We start from the raw sequence: 20,679 nt of genomic DNA, 5'->3' as shown, positions 1-20,679 counted from the left end.
GGTGTGTGCCTCCGAGTCACTGTTAAAGCATGTGTGGCGTGGCTAATGGTGTGTATTTGTGGAAGATGTCCCCAGGTGACAATCATTTCCATAGCGGCGGCAATCGGTAATGGGCGTCACGGGATTATTCGATTCCTCCGAGCCAGAGCTGTCACCGTGATTATTTAAATTTATTTTGGTAAAGCCGACAGCGGCACCTTAACTGGTTCATTAAGGCAAACCGATACGTGTTTTAAAGTTTGAGAATATTTCTAATGAAAATAACAGCGGCATGTAACTGTGTCCGCCGTTTACCGCAGTGTTTTTAATTTTTTTTGGGGAGCATATTCCAGAAACAGTTTGACAGCCGCACAGCAATTTGTGAAGAAGGCCGCGACAATGTTTGCAGTAATTGGATTGAAAGCTTTGATGGCAATATCTCCGGTGGTGTGATTACTGGTGGGGGGGGGGGAAGCTCAGTGTGTGTTTTCACACACAACACCGAGGAAAGTTTGACCTCACGTTTCGGAATTGCCGAAACTAAGGTGAAAGCCATTAAAAATGAGACTGGTCACCGTTCAGCCTTCAGCCCCAAACCTGAACCGGACGATGAATCATCGCAATTTTTGGGCCCCAATTTGATCGAGGAATGGATTTTTTTTTTGCCTCGTTCCATCAAATCATAATTTGCACTGTACAGTGCACGTTTTTCACGAGCGCAGCGATTGATTTTAACCACCCAATCATTTCGTGCCGAACGCACGCGCCCCTCGCACGGACGCGCGCTACGTGTGTTGCTCCTCTCGTGTAGAACACGTTGGCCTAAGTTACGCAAATTTCGGCGTGGAATTTCGATTAAACTGGCTCGAAAGAGCGTTTTTTGCTGTCGAACCTCTGCACACCACCGCCACGTAAAATAGCATTTTCTTTCTTCTGCCGACAAATAGCCACTTGACAAAACTGTCGAACGCATGTGGCCTCACTTTACAATCGATCACAGAGACTTTATTTTTGTGGATGCGTAACAAGTCGTGGTCACGATGGCCGACAAACAACACCGCTCGTGAGTTGCAAACCCAAACTCTTTTCCGAAGCGTTACAAATTAATGTTAAAATGGCGAAATGTTTACAGGCCTTGGTCAGTCCACAGCTGGATGAAGGCCTCCCCATGCCATGTCAGTCATGGCTGTGTTACTTGACCATGCCTCACCACGCCGATCAGCACGGGTTTTAGGTTGGGGGACTAGTTCAGAAATCACTCATCGCTGCCGTTCACCATGGTCGGGAGTGAAGCTCTCTGCCACCGATACAAGGACAGAGAAAAATTTTACTTACAAATTTAGTTGAAATAAAATTAATCACATTACTTGTGCAGTTGCTACGTGAGTTATCATATTTCATCACAAGATTGGGAGACATGGCGATGGCTTGCGGAAGGCCTCATCCAGCAGTGGATTGATCATGGCTGATGATGCTGAATGCTGATTTGAGCGTGGAAACAATTTGAATTTTTCTGAGTTTGGACAACTTTTTCACCTTTATATGCTTCTACCCACCCAATCTCTCACCGTTCAGCTCGCAGATTCTGAACGTTTTAGGATCACAGCAGCTGGTCGGAACGGCCAATCAGAGGACAGCGTCTCACTCCCAGCATGCACTGTGCGCATGGTGGTGATTGGGGACGACAGGACAGTGGCACAGCTTGCGCGTGAATACCATGCCCTCAGGTACCATTCTGTTTGTCAGCATCAGCACAGCATCCTGATGCATCAGTGCTCCTGTGAGGAGGAGATCACCTCAGCTTCTTTACGTTAAAAAATATGAAAAGCAAAACTATACAAACGTTTACATACTTTCAGCTTTCCAGGCTAACATTAGAATGCTATCCAGCAGCATTAGCTTACCATTTCACTGGTCTCCTCACAGCACATGGAAAAAAAAACCAGACTACTTTTCACAGCCATTACATCACTTCACATAGGAGTTGCCAGACATGGCCCACTGCCACTCTACTAACTTTGCACAGAGACCCATCATGCCCTATGGATACAGGAGTACAATGACTCCCATGATTGTGGAGACGTTACGCGGTATTCTTCAGTCCGAATACCCACTCGAAAGTGTCGTCCTTGTGTGATCATTTTAAACGCCCTGCAGAAAGAAGGAGGGGAGGCAAATCAACTTGTGCAGTGCGGGACTCGAGCTGCGTTTGTTTTACATCCCAGTGCAGTGCGAGCCAACGACCAATCTCTCACCTTCTTCTCCAAGGAACAACGCCAAAAAGGTACCTCGATACCACAACCTGGGATTCAATCACAAGGGCATGCTTATGGCCAGCTTCTACCGTCCAGCGCTTTTTTTGTTTGTTTTCCTCATTGAGGGAAAAAGCACGGGGCTGGCATGAGTGCGTCAGTGACACACCTATCGTTGATTCGTGATTTGTTTTTGGGTTGGGCCTTCACAAGCACAATGCCAATGTGTTGTACTCCCTCCTCCACACGACACAGCTAGAAAATTGTAACTGTTCACACGACAAACACGCCACTTTCATAATGTGCGTATTTGTAATTTATTACCTCCGATTAGCACAGTTGGCTACGTACAGTGCGAAAGCAGTTCAACATACATACAGTTGTACCTAATTGTTAAATGTGTAATAAATTGGCACGTTTGTTCGCGAAACAATATTTTTTCGTTCAGCTGTGTCAGGTGGAGGAGGGTGTACAACACACATTTGGGGTGGCACTGTGGCGAGATGTTAACTATGCAGGAGGTTGTGAGTTAGATCCTGACCCTGACGACTGTATATTATTTAAATTTGAATGTAAACTATTTAAAATGAACAATGTTTTTACTTTACCAGGTAAGGTTCGCTTGTGAAAAAGAGCTATATGGCTGTATAGCTCTTTTTCAGAAACGACCTGGCCACAAATGATAGCTCAACAAAATGGCTTATCATGTGGACACTTATGGCAGCCAAATACGGTACTCAAAACGCATGTTTCTAAACATGGACAGAAAACACGGAGGACCCGGAGAAAAATCCACGTGACCACGGGGAGAGAGACATGCAAATTCCAAATATACAGCAGGCGTCAGAGTCGGGATCAAAGCCACGACCTCCTGCATACCAAACGTGGACGTTATCATCTCGCCGACGCAGCACCTGTGATCTGACCCAAAAAACTATTTGATGCAACATGTGCTTTCAGGACGGAAACCTACGTGTTAAAACACACCTGCCGTTATGAATAGTGCCGGCGACTGGTATCCAGCCGATGCGTTTTTTGGTCCCTTTTCCCCTCACATCCAGGACGCTGCAGCGCTGGCTGCTGAGTTTGGAGACCGCCTGCGAGTGGGTCAGTTCCTGGGCAAATCGGACGCATGGTACCGGCAAAATATCCAGCAGCTGGGACGCATCATGACCAACCTGCTGTCCATTCCGGTGTGTTTTTGTGTGCGCATTGTGGGGGAGCGGTAGTGTGGTTGTTAGCGCGCTGCGCTACGGACCCGGCGACCTGAGATTGATTCCCGCTCACGGCCAACACCAGTGACGATTATCTGAACCGGTCATGGGCCTCCCGTAGGTCGACTCAGCCTAAAAGGAGAACCTGGTGCGGTGTGTAAAATCATCGGCACTTGGGAGACAAAGGTGCCCGGGCGTGGTGCTGGCCACCACCTCCTCGTGTACCGTGCCGGCCTTCATAGGTGCAAGCGAACAGCACTAACCCCAACAGTCTGCTAAGGCTATATACGGGAGATCTTTGTCTTTTTGCACATTGTTGACTTCTCATATGTGCCGTGCGTGCATGAGCCCGGCATCTCAGCAATGTTGGTTCAGCGCTCTGACCCTCGACTCACCCGGCCACCTCCAATGCAAGTGTACATACACCTTACGTATGTGCATGGCCATTTTTGTCAGTCCACTGCTGGATAAGGACCTACTATGGGGTCGTGGGAGTTATTTGAACGTGCTTCAACTACGCTTGTCAGTACGGGTTTGTGTGAACGTGTGGGGAGCATAGATGTAGAGGCACAGAGGTACGGTACAACAATGGATGTTGCTGCACTGCCCTCTGCCACCTCTACCATGTATCCCAACAGCTGCCTTTAACATGTTATGCATGGTGACCGCAATTCAAAGTACCGTCCATACTCAACCATGCTTAGCATCTGAGATATGACGATATCCAATGCATTCAAATTAAGTATAAAGCCACATTTATATATGTATATTGTGTGCAGTCATTAGTAGCTGGGAAATGACCATTATGAAGACATTATAAGGTCGCCCTTATTACGCACAAAGTGTTTGCCACAAATAAACCACAGTACCTTGCTGATCTCGTGAAGGAGCATAAACCATCACGCGGACTCCGGTCATCCTTGCAGCGGCTTTTGGCTGGCCGTCGAACAAAGATGGTCACCACATGGCAAGCTATCAGATGCACTTCTGTGGACATTTAGAACGCTCTTCCTTCCGGTATTAGGAGGCCACTGGAGCTATGCACTTTTAAAACGAAATTGAACACTCATTTCATTAGAACTACTTTTGTGTTTGGTTTGTTGTCCTTCACCCCGCATCTCCGATTAGCATGGTTTGCTATGTACGGTATGAAATAAGTTCAACATACATTATATTCCAGTCGAGCTACCACTGTGATGTCACTGGCTAAGATACAGAAAATGTATTCGGAACTAACAGAGCGAACATTGCGCGTGATATTAGATAACGGGCCCCAAGGTGATGTCACCACTTGTGAATTCACTTAAAATGGAGTCCGTTCCACCATAAATAGCACACTCATGGCCTGCAGAAAGAATATATTGTCCAGTAATTACGCTGAGCCTTTTTTTTACCACAGAGGTGGACGATGCAAAAATTCAGTCTCATCGATGCTGCTTGGGCTGTGACCATCAACTCGCTCCACTTGACAACTTCATCTGAAGATCATGTTGGCCGCACGAATTTAAGCACAAATCTTTTCAACGGTGCCGGCTCATCGCTTTACAACGGGCGTTAAGCCCTCTGGGCTACACGGCCTTCTCTACCGAGTATATATTACCCTGATGAGGCTAGTGAGCAGAGTTAGGTTTCAGTGATTTTTTTTTGCGGTGAGCTTCCTGTACAACTGTACAACTTTAGCCATGCCCTTCGGCCTCTGTCCATTGTTTATTGGTGTTTTACAAACATGTCCACTTAGGAAACTTTCAAAAAGTGAGAAACGGTCGCAAAATATGTAATGCATCACGTGCCTCAGTAATGAAAGAAGTGAAATCGTGAGTGTGAAAGCTAGGAGTGTTTTTTTATTGGAAAAATGTGCAACAATGCAGTTGCCGAATTAAACGCAAAATTTCTACCCGTTTTATTATTACACTTTTGTTTTCTAAAAATTAGAATGCATTACACTCCGCCATATTTCGATCGTTGCGCGGTGCTCGGCTCTGTCGTTCGGAGGGCTCACAGGCGAAACCGACGCTGGCCCGGGAGATGAAATTGTGGCCTGATGTTTGGATGTTGGCTGCCGCACCAAGCGAGATTTGCCAACCATGGCAATTTAATTGCATGCAACCTTTGTATGTGTATGTGTGTGTGCGTATGTACGTTGAGCTTCTTTCGCACCGTACGTAGCCAACCGTGCTCATCGGACGTGCGGGGGGAAGGACAACAAACCGAACACCCACGCAAAACAAATCTTTGCATGCAGCGTTCTCATTTTCTAATGATGGCGGCGGTATAATCTGTGACATTTCAGGCAGTGGCCCCGTCTTCAGAGCACATAAACAGAGAGACCAGAGAGAGCTAGAGTGGACAATGAGGGTCGGAGACTGCCCTTAACAGCAGTGGGGGTCTGTTGAGAATTACATTTAAGAAATCGTTTCTTGATGAACAGTTTTTAAATAGGCATGTGTTACCCTATATTCAAACTGTTCGATGCATGCGATTCTGAGGACCCTGTGACATCTTCCACAAGGATCGTTAGGTACTGATCATAATGGCTCTCGCTTTCCAACGTTGTTATGCAACGTGAATAATTCTGGTACAATGTTCTTCCTCTGTGGAACAGGAGAGGAAAAAACGTCATTAATCTTGGCAGATATTTATTCCAGTACTGGAATTGCATACGTAAAATGTATTGCCTACTTATTAAAGCAAATGCATTGATGGCAGCAATATGTCCTGGTCTTCAAAGTCTAAATAACCTTCCATTTAAATTCCCCAGTTTGTTTTTCGTCGAACTTCTGTTGAATAATATTCAAGAAATGCATTCATTCTTGAAGTACATCAACGCAGAAAGGGAAGATGATCAAATGTGACAAATGCAATTACAAGCTTAACGTAAACTGATATCGCAGCTGAGTGTCAGCGTGAGCGATTCGCAAAGTTGCAAGTTAAAAAAAACCTGGTTGGTGGGGGGGGGAGTTCAGCCCACCATCCCCCCGGGGTCATTAAAATGTAGTGTCCCTTTGTGGAGAAGTCAACCAATGGCTGTCCTATGGATAGACTCACACCTTCCATAGGAATGAGGAATTTCCACCACTGGCACAGGGCTGAATCCAAGAGGTGAGCACCGACGTCTCAATGCTCACCCGAGCAGAAAGTCGTCTTCGCTGTGACTATATTTGTCATCATAATAATTGCCGCGTTGGCGACATTTTTATACACCGTAGCTCGTAGGGCCTGCGCCTATCGCGACCGTGGCTACGATGGGCGCCGGCCCGTTGGGTGCTTGCCCCTGTCAGTGAGGAGCCCTGTCTCCCTCATGTGCAGAAGGGCTCCCCCGTGCAGACGTCGGGAAGAGACATGCTGATCACGGACATCATGTGCGACTACATGCGGATGGCTCACGTGGTCGCTCCGCTGCCCCTCTACTCCGCCAGGGTGAGCGTTAACCCGTTGATACAGCTGCCTGTCTATCCCGAGCCTCTGTACCTCTGATAAGCACCGTTGGTTGTGTACGGATGCAAAGTGCACACATACACTCATTCATTCCTACAACTCTCTCTCTGTCTTTCTGTCCAGCTGCATGTCCTTCATTCTATATGTAAACTTTCAACTTACCTTTCTTAAGGGTCAATATGATGCCCATAACTTGCACGATGTGTTCCTGTTCCAGCCTATAATGAATACAAAGCGTGCGTCTCTCCACGCTAAATTTACGCACTTTTAGCCTTTCTTCAGCAGTGTCCATTTTCCTGACCCGTACATCATAGTGGGTAATAACACGCGGGTCCATTACGAAGACTATTCACGGGACCTAACAGATGACTTTGTTTGCAGTTTGAAATGGCTTCCGGAGAACAAGCAGAGGAGGTGTTTGTCACTCAACTTGAAATCAGGGACTGCAAACGATCGCCTGGTGGGTCTTCGCCGAGTTAAAATTGCCACGTTTTTTTCCCCATTATTATCGTCATCATCGCACCGTGTGCCGTTTTGATTTTCCCGCGGTAAGTGCTTTAAACCCCGTAGCTGTCTGGCATTGTTAGTTGCAGAGAATCACCAAAAGTTTGTTGTTAATTGGCCATTAAAGACCGCGTGATATCGTGTACAAAAGCAGGACATTGTATGCCGGTGTCATAGACAGAGCAATATTCAAGCCCCATCGACTCTCAGCTTGGTTAAATAAAGAGCGTCAATCTCTGGGGCAGAGTAGTGGCAAGGTGATTAGCGTACTGCACTATAAACCCAGAACCTGAGTTTGATTCCAAACCGTGGCTAACATCAGTGGTAACTTACAAAGTGCTGCTCATTAGCAAAACATTTCTGCTCATTATTCACACGACGTCATTACTATGTCGCTCCCAACATCACCGGTCTTTCAGGCTCGTACGTGTCCAACAAATGTGTCACACTGTTAACCTTTCATTTTCCATGCCATTGCGATTCCATCACTAGTTTATGCATTTGTTGGTAACTCAAAACTGAATTCGGTGTAAAGAAAACAAGCCTTTCACCTTGAACTTGGTTAACCTTATGCGGTAGGAAACAAGCAAGAACATGTTGATAACCATATCTTTCGCCCAGGGGGGGATAGTGAGTGCACACACACACACATTGGAGAAACATTGTAAACAATTGATTCGCAATGTTTTTCGTGGTATTTGTTTTTTTCATTCCAAAAAATCAGTTGCGGTGGACAGATAACACATTTGCTGGACTAGGATGCATTTAGAGTTTAGTGGATGGAGCCCAGTACCTAAAATTGATATTTGTTCTCACACTATTGCAGAAAAGCCATGGCGAAAAAAGCATCAACCTTGTGCTCAACAGAAATTCTGAGCTGCTGCAATGGAACACTTTTTTTGTATAGTGACGCAAGTTGCTGTAAATATCAGCTTCGATAGATAGATATTTTTTTAAATATTGTGCATGTACTAGGTGACTTTTCGGGAAATGGCCATAAATAGAGAGGTCAGGTAGATCGAGTGGATAATAAGAGTTGAAGACTGCACTTTACACCATGGGGAACGATAAGAATTAAGTGTAAAAAAAATGTCAGTACTGTATATGTTTGTATGTTGCAACTGTTTTTGCACCGTACGTAGCCAACCGTGCTAATCGGAGGTGCAATGAAAAGTAGTTTTTTTTTTATTGGCATACCGTGTGTAGCTATTGAGTAAAAGGCAACCCATCAATAATGAACGGTATTACTAAATAACAAATTTGTATTAAAAGTTAAATGAACAAATATTTCTGGCATATTGCACTATCGATAGAACTGCTGTAGGGAGGTAAAACAACAAAAAACAACATATCAGAATTCAAGTTTGATCACGTAGGCTTTTGCGACCAATATAATTCAGTAATGGATATCCATTATAATTTATATGCATACATTGACCCCCCCCCCCCTCCCACCTCTGGCCTTCGCACATAATTGTCTCATAATTGACGAAATCACATTTATCCCTCTATTTAAGACCGAAACAGGAGGATTTCTTCACAAATCTGGCTGTCACCTGATGATGCTAATTGTAATTACTGGCGAAACGTCGTACTCGAATTGTAAATGTTATGGATTTACTCTCCAACACACCGGTGTGCTGTAGCAGCAATGAACTGGCATGTTTTGTTTACGTGACAAACCTTACTAACTGGCTGTGTTAGGCGGTGGCATGTTTAACGACACATTTATATTTACGCGATCTAACCCAAAAAAAACTCTATTATGGATAATATTCGTCACGAAAGCCTACTACGTGTTACATGGGGTTAGGGAAGGTCTCGAGATTAGCATAATCCACTTGTTCGATTATGAAATATCGTGTGTTGTTACAAGCTGTTTATATTGTAGATAATTGTCATTGAGGACTTAAAGCTGGTAGAATTAACACCAAAATTTAAATGCGAGCCAAACGCATTTTATCCATGCCTCATTTAACCATCACCAATCAGAAGTGCACTTGCTTCTTTTTCTTGTCTATGAACGTCAAATAAATTGAAGGAAGCTTACAAAGGCCAAAAAAAATGAATTCTCAACATGAATACAGATGTATGACAAGGATTTTTTTTTATATATATTAGATACCACGAACGAATGGTCCATGCAAATTGTGCTATAGAAAACCGAGATTATGATTATTCATGAGTTTGAAGTCCAAGGCTGACAGCATTCTGCGTAAATACAGGTCAACTGTTGCAGGTCACACCGATGTGATTGTCCTGTAATTACAACGATCGCTGTTGTTGTTATCATAAGACGTGGTCATTGTGCGGCAGCGTCACGGCCAAATTGATCCTCCGACAGACCACTGACGCTTGCTGTCACACACGTGGCGACATCCGAGAGCAATGCAAAGCGACTGGAAAAAATAATAATAACACGTGATATGCTGCAGAGCAAATTCCATAGCGCTGTGGAATGCACGCAATTTATATCACCATGTGCCATTAAGACTTGTAGGAAAAACTAAAAACTCAAGTGTAGGAGTCGGCATATCTAGCATAGTGGCTGTAAGCTAAGGACCCTTTGAAATAATATGTCGTGTCTGGAACAACTAGTATCCTTTGCGTTATGCTGTGAAGAAGTGCCATTGCCCAAAGCATGCCCTATAATAGAAAGTATATTAACACATTCGTCAAAAACACTGTGGCCTCAAAATAAAAATGTATATAAACGGCAACGTTTTGGGTAACGGCCCTTCTTCATAGCACGTTATATATGTGTGTTTTCTTTCAATGCAGTGTCGTTGATGAGTGCGTGTTGAGTTTATTTAGTTGTGCTTGTGGACTACTGCCATTGTAGCGGCATCACGAAACATTACGTTCAATAGTGGAGATGGTGCCCCGAGCGACATTTACTTATCGATAGACATTTCCAAAATTATTCTCCGAATCAGAAACCTGAATTCATCCTGGAGAAATCCGATGAGCTGCGAAGCTCTTTTTCGACAGATGTCCAGTGGGGGGGCTGGTCGTCAGAAAGTTACAACAACAAACACTACAACGACATATTCTTAGCTCTTTCGGTAAAGTCTCGTTGAAGGGAAAGAGCTAAGAATATGAATTACTGCAGTCACGAAAGCTTTAAATCAAAATACAACGACACATTATATGAGTGCAAAGTATAGGAAAGGTAATAACTGTCAGAAACTCCGTTCTCATTCTAGGGTTCTCAGCTAAATACATTTATATTTATAACGCATAGTAGACCATCGGCTGTTTCATTTGGTAGTTATAGCAACCTCAATAAAAGGGATTAAAGTTAAGTGACTGTAAGCGCGGGCACAGCAACTGTGTTATTATTGTGTTGCAGGGAGAGAGAAAAAAACAATTCAATTCGTCCTTGAATGTGTTTCTTAGCGCTGGGAGTGGGACCCCTCCCTGTCCTTCAAGGGATAGACATTGCCCCCTCCCTGTCCTTCAAGGGATAGACATTGCCCCCTAGTGTCATGTTCCCATTGCTACACTCCAAATCAGTTTTTTGTAAGTACCCCGTGAGCTCAGAAGCGCTTAAGTGCGGCTTTTCGCCAATAGCAAGCAAACACCTTGACAGCCATAACACATAAGAAAAAAATAGATGGATAATCAAACATTTTAAAAAGGTAAGAAATGGTATAATTTCAAATGTATCTTTTAAAAGTTTTAAATCAATTCAGGAAGAAGAAAAAAGTGCAAGATTAGGCATACAATGAGGCATAAAAAATAACAAGAATATGGTAATGAATTCGTGGACTTGATAATTGCACTAAATTAATGAATAGGTTTTTTTTAATGTGCATGCGAATACATTTAAATACATTTCGGAGCCAATTTTAAGTCCGATCACGGCACATTCGAACGTAACTTTGCGTTGTGTGTGAGGGCGGCCTGAAATAGCGCTGTTGACAAAAAAAATCGCTGTTAAATTAATGAGAATGACTTATTTACACAGGAAGCCAGATTTAGATTTTCAGGAGGGTCCTGCATCGCATTACTTTGAATTACCGAGTTTGCAGCCAATTAAGGAGCGTTTACATATGCGATATGAAAGAGAGCAGCACCTGGAGAAATCCATGAGAGTCTTTTTTTGGGGTTAGATCGCGTAAATATATAAACGTGTCTTTAAAACACACCACCGACACAGCCAACTAATAAGGGTTGTCACGTAAACAGAACGTGGCCAAATCGTCACTCGTACAGCACACCGGTGTGTTGGAGAGCCAAGCCACAACATTTACAATCTGAGTACGACGTTTCGGCAGTAATTACAACCAGCTTCATCAGGCGTCAGCCAGATTTGTGGAGAAGTCTCAACTGTTTTGTTCTTCATATAGAGGCGTAGATGTGTGTTAAACTCACCTGGAGAAAACCCACGCGTGCGAAGTAGCAACACTCTATCCCATTACAGAGGGCACAGATGATATTAGACCACACTTGTTGTACCGCCAGCTGAATTGTGTTTCGTAGGCCTTAAGCGATAATTTTCCGCAGTTGGTAGTGCTGCTGTCCCGTGTCACGACTACCACCGCTGTCACTCCGCTTGTCTCACGCGTAGCACAACAACGCCGCCTTGTCTTCCCTTGCACCAACTCCCTATTGAGGATGAGATTGTGCGCAAAAACACCATTTGAAGATGTTCTTGCAAATTTTGCAATGACAAAATCTCGAGAAAGTTCATCTCCGGTGTTAATTTCTCTCTCACCCCATGAGAAAGAAAAACAATTGACATGACTCTGCCTCTTTGTATATACACGGTGCCTATCTTTGCTATATATATAAATATATTTATTCAAGAAGATATCTGGGTTATATGTTTTATCACACGAAAAAAGAGGCCCATTAGTTGTCGTAGGCCCTAGACACAGTGCCTACAATGTCTACTGTGTTTTTGTTTTTTTGTTGTTGTGGTTGCACCCGATTCAAGAGCCGAATGGCTCACAGGGCTATACCAAAATAAATAAACTTAAAAAACTGAAACTACTACGATAATACGGCCCTGGCGGTACAGCAATGGGAAGGGGAGTTTCGCAACATGTGTGTGTGATCCACCAACCGTTGCTGCTGCCTCCACAGTTATGGATTACATACTCTGGACATAGGCACACATAATATAAGCACAGTTATTATTCACACCTCGAGTGCAGCAGTTTTACAATTGTAATAAGCAAATCATACTTACGTCATTTACTTCAATCGCATGATGATTTGATTGCGATTGTGTTTCTAGATGCGACTGTGCCAAGAAAAGCAGCACTCCCCGATGAGAAAGAAGCCTTGCTATTCGAGATCCAATACACAAAGGTAACTATGAGGGCCTCGCAAAAGGATATTCAAAACAATGCACGGTCCCCTATTTAAAAATTGCCCCGATCCCCTGTTAATGTTATTTTACAGCTTGATTAGAACACAAAATGCTATTTGATACGATATTGCTTTTTATATATATCTCCACATATATCAAAAGCAAAGTTGTGAATGTGTCTCTGTTCAAAATGTTTAGCGTACTTCCCGACATGCAACAAACTGGAAATTTGCCATGTGGGTACTTTCCAGACTGTACACCATGCAAAAATTATAAAAATACACTTTTGTTTTTTTTGGGGGGGGAGCTCAATAATGCATTTATCTTTTGCACGGCAAGTGAGCTGTGACGTCAAATCTGTCACGTGACCCGCACGTGTGGAAGCGTAACGCATTGTAGTGTAGTGGTTAGCGCGCTTCGATTCCCGCTCACGGCCACCACCGGTGACGAATATTTGAACAGGTCATGAGGCCTCCCCTAGGTCGACTCAGCCTCAAACGAGTAACTGCTGTGGTGTGTGAACATCGCCACTGGGGAGACAAAGGCGGCCGGGCGTGGTGGATCCAAGTCGAAGCTGGGTAGTACAGCTAGTGTTATTCATATACGTTAAAAATAATCACATTTCCATCACTCATTCAGGACCACCAACAACAATGTACACCGTATGATGAGGATGTAGTTGCCTGTGGCCTTTAATTTATGGCTGCGATGGATGAGTAGTCTTGAAATGTATTAGCACGGCTGGCCACGTTCGGTGCGAAAGAAGTTCACCGTTCATACCTGAGATTTGAAATGCCTGAAAAAGAGAGTACACTGTCAAATAAAGTATTCCCTTTAATCTTGATTTGAAGCTTTCGTGACTGCAGGAATCCATACTCTTTGGTTCTTTCGGTAAAGTCACGTAGGAATAAAATAAACTAAATCACGACGTTTCCCTTTAATGTCTAGAGGGATTTTTTTTTTATTGCAGCACCAGTTCAAATATTAGATATGAACTTTCCAGAACATATTGTATAGTACAATGTATTCTGTCATTATATCTTCTATAATTAAGAAGTAGAGTACATTGTTTTGTCAATCCACTGCTGGATTAAGGCCTTCCCTACACCACCTCAGGCATGTGGGTTGTTTGACCACACTTGACCGTGCTAGTCAGTGCGGGTTGGTGGAAGGTGGGCCCATGTCAGGTTCAGATATTGCTCGTCACTGATGTTAGCCATGACCAGGATTTGGATCTTCGGTCATCGGGGTTCACGACAGTGCACTGACCACTGTGCCACTGTTCTCACATATTGAGAACACAAAACACTATAATAAATTAACGTATTGGCGGTACACTGGTGTTGCGCGGTAAAGAAATGCACATTTTTCGCAATAATTATGTGATTTCCCACGATTCGCAACCCCTGGTCGGAAAATCTTGCGTGGTGGTGGTACGTCAAAATCAGTTCCCGTGATGTCGAAGCAGTTGGAAGACGAATGTCTGGTCAAATTTTTATTTCAGACTGTTTTATGAATACCGGTGTGTTATGCTGCACCGGTGTACCGCCAATACATTCAAATGCATTCAACACTTTTTAATAGCATTCAACTCTTTTTCATATGACTTTAGCCCCCAAAATGTATTATTTTACAAACATCCAACTCTTTTGAGTATTAGCCCGATCCTACGTGGGTACACTCCACATGCAAAACACTCATTGATAGTTTAGGCCAAACATCCCAATGCAAGAATCTGCTGGTAATCTGTTGAGACTCAGAGGCTTTCCTTGTTATAAAGAGTCGTTCTTCTTTTGTGCTATTGCAGCGAAGCACGATCCTTATGTATAAATTTAGTTGAAGGGCTTTATGACGAGGGGGGAGGGTGGTACGACGGGGGGGGAGCTGCGGGGATGGAACTCCCGACTTGTGGTGCTGAGTGTGAGCGTTGTCGGCGCCACTAGGTGGACGGAGCCACCCGCTCCTGCAGCTTGTGGGTGTGAGGTGGAGTGTGGGGGCAGTTAACGGGCAGCCACGAGGGTGTCAGTTGGGGGCAGTTAATGGGCAGCGAGGTTGTCAGTTGGGGGCAGCCCCGAGGCTGTCCGTTGGGGCAGTTAATGGGCAGCCGCGAGGCTGTCAGTTAGAGGCAGTTAACGGGCAGCCGCGAGGCTGTCAGTTAGAGGCAGTTAACGGACAGCAACAAGGCTGTCAGTTGGGGGCAGTTAACGGGCAGCCACGAGGCTCTCAGTTGGGGGCAGTTAATGGGCAGCCACGAGGCTGTCCGTTGGGGCAGTTAATGGGAAGCCGCGAGGCTGTCAGTTAGAGGCAGTTAACGGGCAGCCACGAGGCTGTCAGTTGGGGGCAGTTAACGGGCAGCCACGAGGCTGTCAGTTGGGGGCAGTTAATGGGGAGCCGCAAGGCTGTCAGTTGGAGGCAGTTAACGGGCAGCCGGGAGGCTGTCCGTTGGGGGCAGTTAACGGGCAGCCACGAGGCTGTCCGTTGGGGGTAGTTCACGGGCAACTACGAGGATGTCAGTTGGGACAGTTAATGGGAAGCCGCAAGGCTGTCAGTTGGGGCAATTTAGGGAGCAGGAGAGACGATATACAAAGGGGTGAAATAGCAGTTCCAGGCAGTTAAGCCTGGACAGCAAAGGGAGTGGCTGGGTCGTGAGCGCTCCATCGAAAGTAATAGGATAAATAGGCGTAGGAGTGTAAACAATAAGTTACCAATTGTTACAATTGTGAATATATTTTCATGAAATTGTGCTACCCATTCTGTAAAAATATACACGATTGTCAGCGTCTTCTCTTCCTGATTATACATAGCAACATTTAGGCGACGTTACACTGTGCATATTCATGAGTACTTAATCGGAGAGATATTAACAATACGTTACTATAAACAATGGTCCATGGAAAGGGTTGATCTGAGAAGCAATCAAGTATAATTTTATTAAAATGTAAAATTTACGTGAATGATGTATTCATATTCTTGGTTCTTTCGGTAAAGTCACGTTGAAGGGAAACAATAAAATAATAAAATATATATAAAACAATAAAATTATCACGATGTATTCATGTAGGTTTTTTTTTTTATTCGTAACGGTAATCATAGAATAAAAGTGGGGGGAAAAGATACATTTGTACCAAAAGTTTCGTTTTGGATCATGAACTACTGTGTCCATCGCATTGTGGAAACAGTGATTTGGTTTCTCTGGGATAACCTAAAGTTGAACGTGAATACGATTACACATTTGTATTTCTGAAAAATTAACGAGAACATGCAAATGTTTGGTTATGTATCACAGGCACGTATTGCAGCACAAGAGGGACCATTTAATTGTCGGCATGGTAACTGAAAATTGCCCCTGAGCATGAGAGGAAATCAATTCCTCATCAATATCCTTTCCATTTCAAAAATTCTAAGCTCATGCATTGCTCAAATCAAATTTGAAGCTCATTCGTCCATGCAGTGATTAATCCCTTGCCACTTGCAAAGTTCATCCTCCTACGACATTAGTAAAGTGTAACAAAAATGTAACTATTATCTACAGAATTTCCCAAATGTAATTCAATCCGCTTACTTTTGCGTCTAAGAAATCCATTAGGGTCAGATAAATTCAAGATCAGTGCATCTTTTGAGTCGCTGGTTAAATTTCTCAACATATGCTTGCCATAAATTCAATCAACAGCATTGGTTGAAGAAATCGGTTTACATTGTAAAATATTATACAATATTAATTACGTTCCTTTGTCAATCCCCTGTGGGATGAAGACATTCCCACGCCATGTCAGTCGTAGAGGAGTTGTTTGACCATACTTCACCGTTGTTGGTCAATGCAAGTTCGTGAAGTGGTGATCCAGGACCAATTCGGATCTCTTCGCGCCACCGATCTTATCCGTGGCCAGGAATCCAACTAAATTAACGAGATATTTCGCACAGTGCGCAAACCACTGCCACCATTGCAATATCCTATCACAGACCAATGATGTGTGCGATATCAGATATTTAGCAACAAAGCAAGTGACCGGTGTATCTCAGAGGTTTCGTTAGCAATGGGGGCGGTGATGTGTGGGTTCCGGGATTCCCCGAAGAATGTTGAAACGTTTAAATGTTGTGCGGATGGCTCACTCTGAATTTCTGTGCACAGGTGCCAGTGTGCACGCCCATGTCTGCGATGCTCGTCAAGATGTCAAAGTTTCTGACTGCGATCAAGATAGAGGCCATCACTGCTGACGGCACAGGTGCAATCGCATCCTCATCTTGCAGGAACAACTAGTAGGGATAGTCCGAGTGGCCTAGTGGATAGCGGCGGACACGGCTTGCCACCGAGGCCATTTTGCATCGGGACTAACGGTGCAACTGTGGCATTCCATTCACAGTACTACACTACAGCATGCCAGTGGTCTGTTTGGAGGTGGCGAGAGGGGTGCCAGGGTGGCGAGATGTTAACTGCCTCGATCCCGACCCTGACGCCTATTGTATATTTCGAGTTTGCATGTCCTCCACGTGGTAGCATGCATTTTGTCTCCGAGTTCTCCCATTGTTCCCTCCACAATTAAAATCACGCGTTTTAGAGTACTTGGCTGCTTTAAATGTCCACGTGATAATCCATTTCGGTGAGCTATCATTTGTGGCCAGGTCGCTTCTGAAAAAGAGCTATATAGCTCAGCGGGCCTTACCTGGTAAAAGAAAACAAAAATTCGTTAAATAGTTTAATAAATACCCCACTGGCTTATCATGACCCTCTTCATGGCTCAATATTGCCATTGAATATGTGGATGCCAATGGATCCCTAACTTACAGAGGAAAGCGTTTAAAGATGTGGATTGAGATCAATGCGAGACACGTTCGAGGCTTTGAAATAAAATATTACATTCCGTGTAATTTATCTTGTTTTGGTGGGGTGTCTATAAATGGATCACCATTTATATACTTACTGTGCCCTCCGCAGTGGCGCATTGGTAAGGTCACCGCGCATTATTCACCGTTGTCGAATGTAAAAATTCTAAAGCGGTGAAGTGAAAAGTTTCGGGAGGCAGCAGACAAGCCAGGCAGGCGGCCACACAATCACTGGGTCAAGCGAGTGACCATTCGCAAAGCGCAGCGGCGGGCCAACAGAGGCCGTGTCTCAAGAAGCCACGCGTGCACTCGCCCGTGCACCTGCCTCTCTCTGCCTGCCACTCCGACCTCACCTCACCTCACTCCCTACCACACGTCCATCCATCCGAGAAAAAAAAAACATTCCTTTCTCTCTACACCGATCACACCCCCCCGCCCCCCGCTCAGTGCCGGCTTACGTCTCAATGCCTGCGAACCTCACACTTGTCTGGGTCTCTACTGGCCACTGCCATCCACAACAACTCTCCACTCTTGCTGGATCAATCCAGACTGCAAACTTTTCCTAGCCGTAGTCTTTGCTTGTACATCAACTTGTGCAGCTTTTTTTGACGTTCCTTTTGAAAATCAAACTTTGTGTCATTTGTACCATCGAAATATACAGCCCCTTTTGTAATTTCACTGCAGGATGGAGGGCCTCCCCATGCCATCATGTGATTTGTGGGGGGGAGTTATTTGACCGTATTTCACCACGTGGGTCAGTGCGGGTGAAATGTGGTCAGCCAATCCTCTTGACTGACACGGCACGGGGCGACCCCTTCATCCAGGAGTGGATTCATATAGAGCTGGTAATTATTGTGATTATGGTTAGATAATGCAGCAAACATTTGTTCATGTGGTTAGAATGCTTAGCACACACAAATAGCTGCGTGTTAAAATCCTGGCTTAAAGTGAACTCTGCCTATCATCCTTCCTGCATGGATGCGGTACAGCACTCCCGCGTGATTTTGGAATGTACCATGTGTTGTTCGGCAATGATGTTTGACGTTTCACTCTACGTTCTGGGAGAATCTTAAAAATAATTCACCTCCTGAGGACTCGAGCAGCACGTGGAGCAAAACGGTGGACATCATGCCAAATACAAATGCGGTGCATCCCAAAACAACACCTCAAAGAGAGAGATGTGTGCCTATTTTGTGGGGAAGTCATTGTTGGTTGTCCTACGTGGAGGCTTAGCACCACGAATATGTGAAATTTATACCATTGGAATTTACACCATGAATGTGGAATTTACACCATTGGAATTTACAACGTGAATATATTTAATTTACACCATTGGAATTTACACCATGAATGTGGAATTTACAACATTAGCTCAGGGCCACCAACAGACAGCACCACCCTGTACTGTTATTTGAGCACAAGAGACACTTTGATTTATTTTGACTCGATGACACTGATATACCCAGGAACATTGCTTATCAATCTTAATGGATATCTGGCTCGTGCTGAATGATAATAAATAATGAAATATCTGGGTCTTGCGTTGAAAATAGCCAATAATGTTTCATGACCATTCTGCCGTTTACAATTTACCAGCGAAACGTCGTATTAAAATTGTAAATGTTGTGGATTTACTCTCCAACACGCCGGTGGGTTTAAGTAGTAACTAATTGGTGCGTTTTGTTTACGTGACAAACCTTAATGGCTGTGTCGGGTGGTGGAGGGTTATGACACATTTATACTTACACGATCTAACCCAAAAACCTTTATTATGAATATTGGTCACGAAAGCCTACGTGTTAAAGCCTTGTTGTATTCTGCCCCCTAGTGATAAGTATTCATACTGTACATAATTGTATCGGAAAACAATCATAAACTGAATGCACTTTTAAGCAGAATTGGGCTATCCGATTATTTCAGTAGCCGATTGCCACCGATTATCGATTTAATTGCTCGACGAATTAGATAACATGACATTTGGAAGGATAAATGTCACAACCTGCGACGCCCCTTGTGCCGCTGGACGGTAGGTTATGAGCGGACTTTGTGACGTCATTGGTGCTGGGCGTGGCTTATAGGGGTTTCCCTCCTTCGGGAGGCAGAAGGTGCGGGTGGTTAGGCCTGAGTAAAAGACTGCAAGAAGAGAGGTCGATTGCAACGTTTTTTATAGAGTGACTCAAATTAACTCATCGTACCAATTCTACTTTTATGCATTTAGTAAAAAAAAATGGAATACTGCAGATAAAATGTTCCCGGCTCATAGTGCTACCGTTTACAATTGCATACCATGTGATTTGGATTTGGCCACTTCGTGCGGGGGGGTGGGTGGGTGCAGGGGGGGGGGCGTAAAAGTTTATCATTGACACGCATTAACGTCTGTCTGTGTGACATTTTGGCCGCATTGTGTGCAACCGCTGCTCACAACCCCGCCTTCTCATCCCCACGTTGCACCTCGTCCCGTGTGAAGATGCCGGTGGCCTCACTGTGACGTTCATGGAAACGAGCAATGCGAAGGGCCGCCGTTCGAACGACAAGGTATCTAACAATGCCCATCAAATTAAGATAGTTTTTTTTAACTTTCAATCTCTCAATCTCCGCGAGTTTTGAGGGCTACACGTAACATTTTCCACAGCAGCACACCAGAAAGTGCAATAAAGTGCTTGTGCAAGACATGTCAGTGCAGCAACAGTGATTGTTACACTGGACCACGCTCCTATGTCTGTGTTGCTCACCTTCGCCAATTCGCACCGATCATCAGCGTGCAGAAGAATGGTGACACAATGAATTAAAAAAAAAAACGAGAAAAGATAGGCAACTGAACGTCGCCATGTCAGGGCCGGGAAAAAAATATTTCCAGGTAATTCTACAATATGTTATATGATAGGATTTTATACCAGTGGAGAAATGTTCTGACGTATATCTATACGACAATACCATAGGTGCAATATACTACACTTTAAAAGTCAATAAATGATATCTACTTAAGCAATTATGAAAGGGGATTGCCTGAAACATCGCCTATTATATATTTATATTTTTGAGGCAGTGTTATTGACAAAGGTGTGTTTTTTACGTATGTTTGTGCTTGTGCACCACTGCCAATGCAGCAGTGTTACGAAATAATTTGTATATTTTAGCAAAGAAGACAACTTTG

At 44.2% G+C, this 20,679-nt stretch overlaps 1 protein-coding gene across 3 annotated transcripts in view; it reads left to right on the top strand.

Annotated features, from left to right (window-relative positions):
• LOC116949508 (phosphoinositide 3-kinase regulatory subunit 6-like) overlaps window positions 1–20,679 on the top strand; it is a 108,312-nt gene that overhangs the window by 45,158 nt on the left and 42,475 nt on the right. For all 3 annotated transcript variants that reach the window (XM_076072328.1, XM_076072327.1, XM_076072329.1), the window contains 8 exons: window positions 1,555–1,706; window positions 2,137–2,263; window positions 3,293–3,424; window positions 6,752–6,862; window positions 7,262–7,340; window positions 12,630–12,703; window positions 16,834–16,927; window positions 19,993–20,060. In XM_076072328.1, the coding sequence (XP_075928443.1) occupies window positions 1,555–1,706; window positions 2,137–2,263; window positions 3,293–3,424; window positions 6,752–6,862; window positions 7,262–7,340; window positions 12,630–12,703; window positions 16,834–16,927; window positions 19,993–20,060 (837 nt within the window). The remainder of the gene's footprint in view (window positions 1–1,554; window positions 1,707–2,136; window positions 2,264–3,292; window positions 3,425–6,751; window positions 6,863–7,261; window positions 7,341–12,629; window positions 12,704–16,833; window positions 16,928–19,992; window positions 20,061–20,679) is intronic.

This window comes from Petromyzon marinus, chromosome 37 (genome assembly GCF_048934315.1).
Source record: "Petromyzon marinus isolate PM22_M1 ecotype Great Lakes invasive population chromosome 37, UKy_Petmar_22M1.pri1.0, whole genome shotgun sequence".
In the NCBI taxonomy this organism is placed as follows: domain Eukaryota; kingdom Metazoa; phylum Chordata; class Hyperoartia; order Petromyzontiformes; family Petromyzontidae; genus Petromyzon; species Petromyzon marinus.
This window is presented reverse-complemented; position numbering and strand designations above follow the sequence as displayed.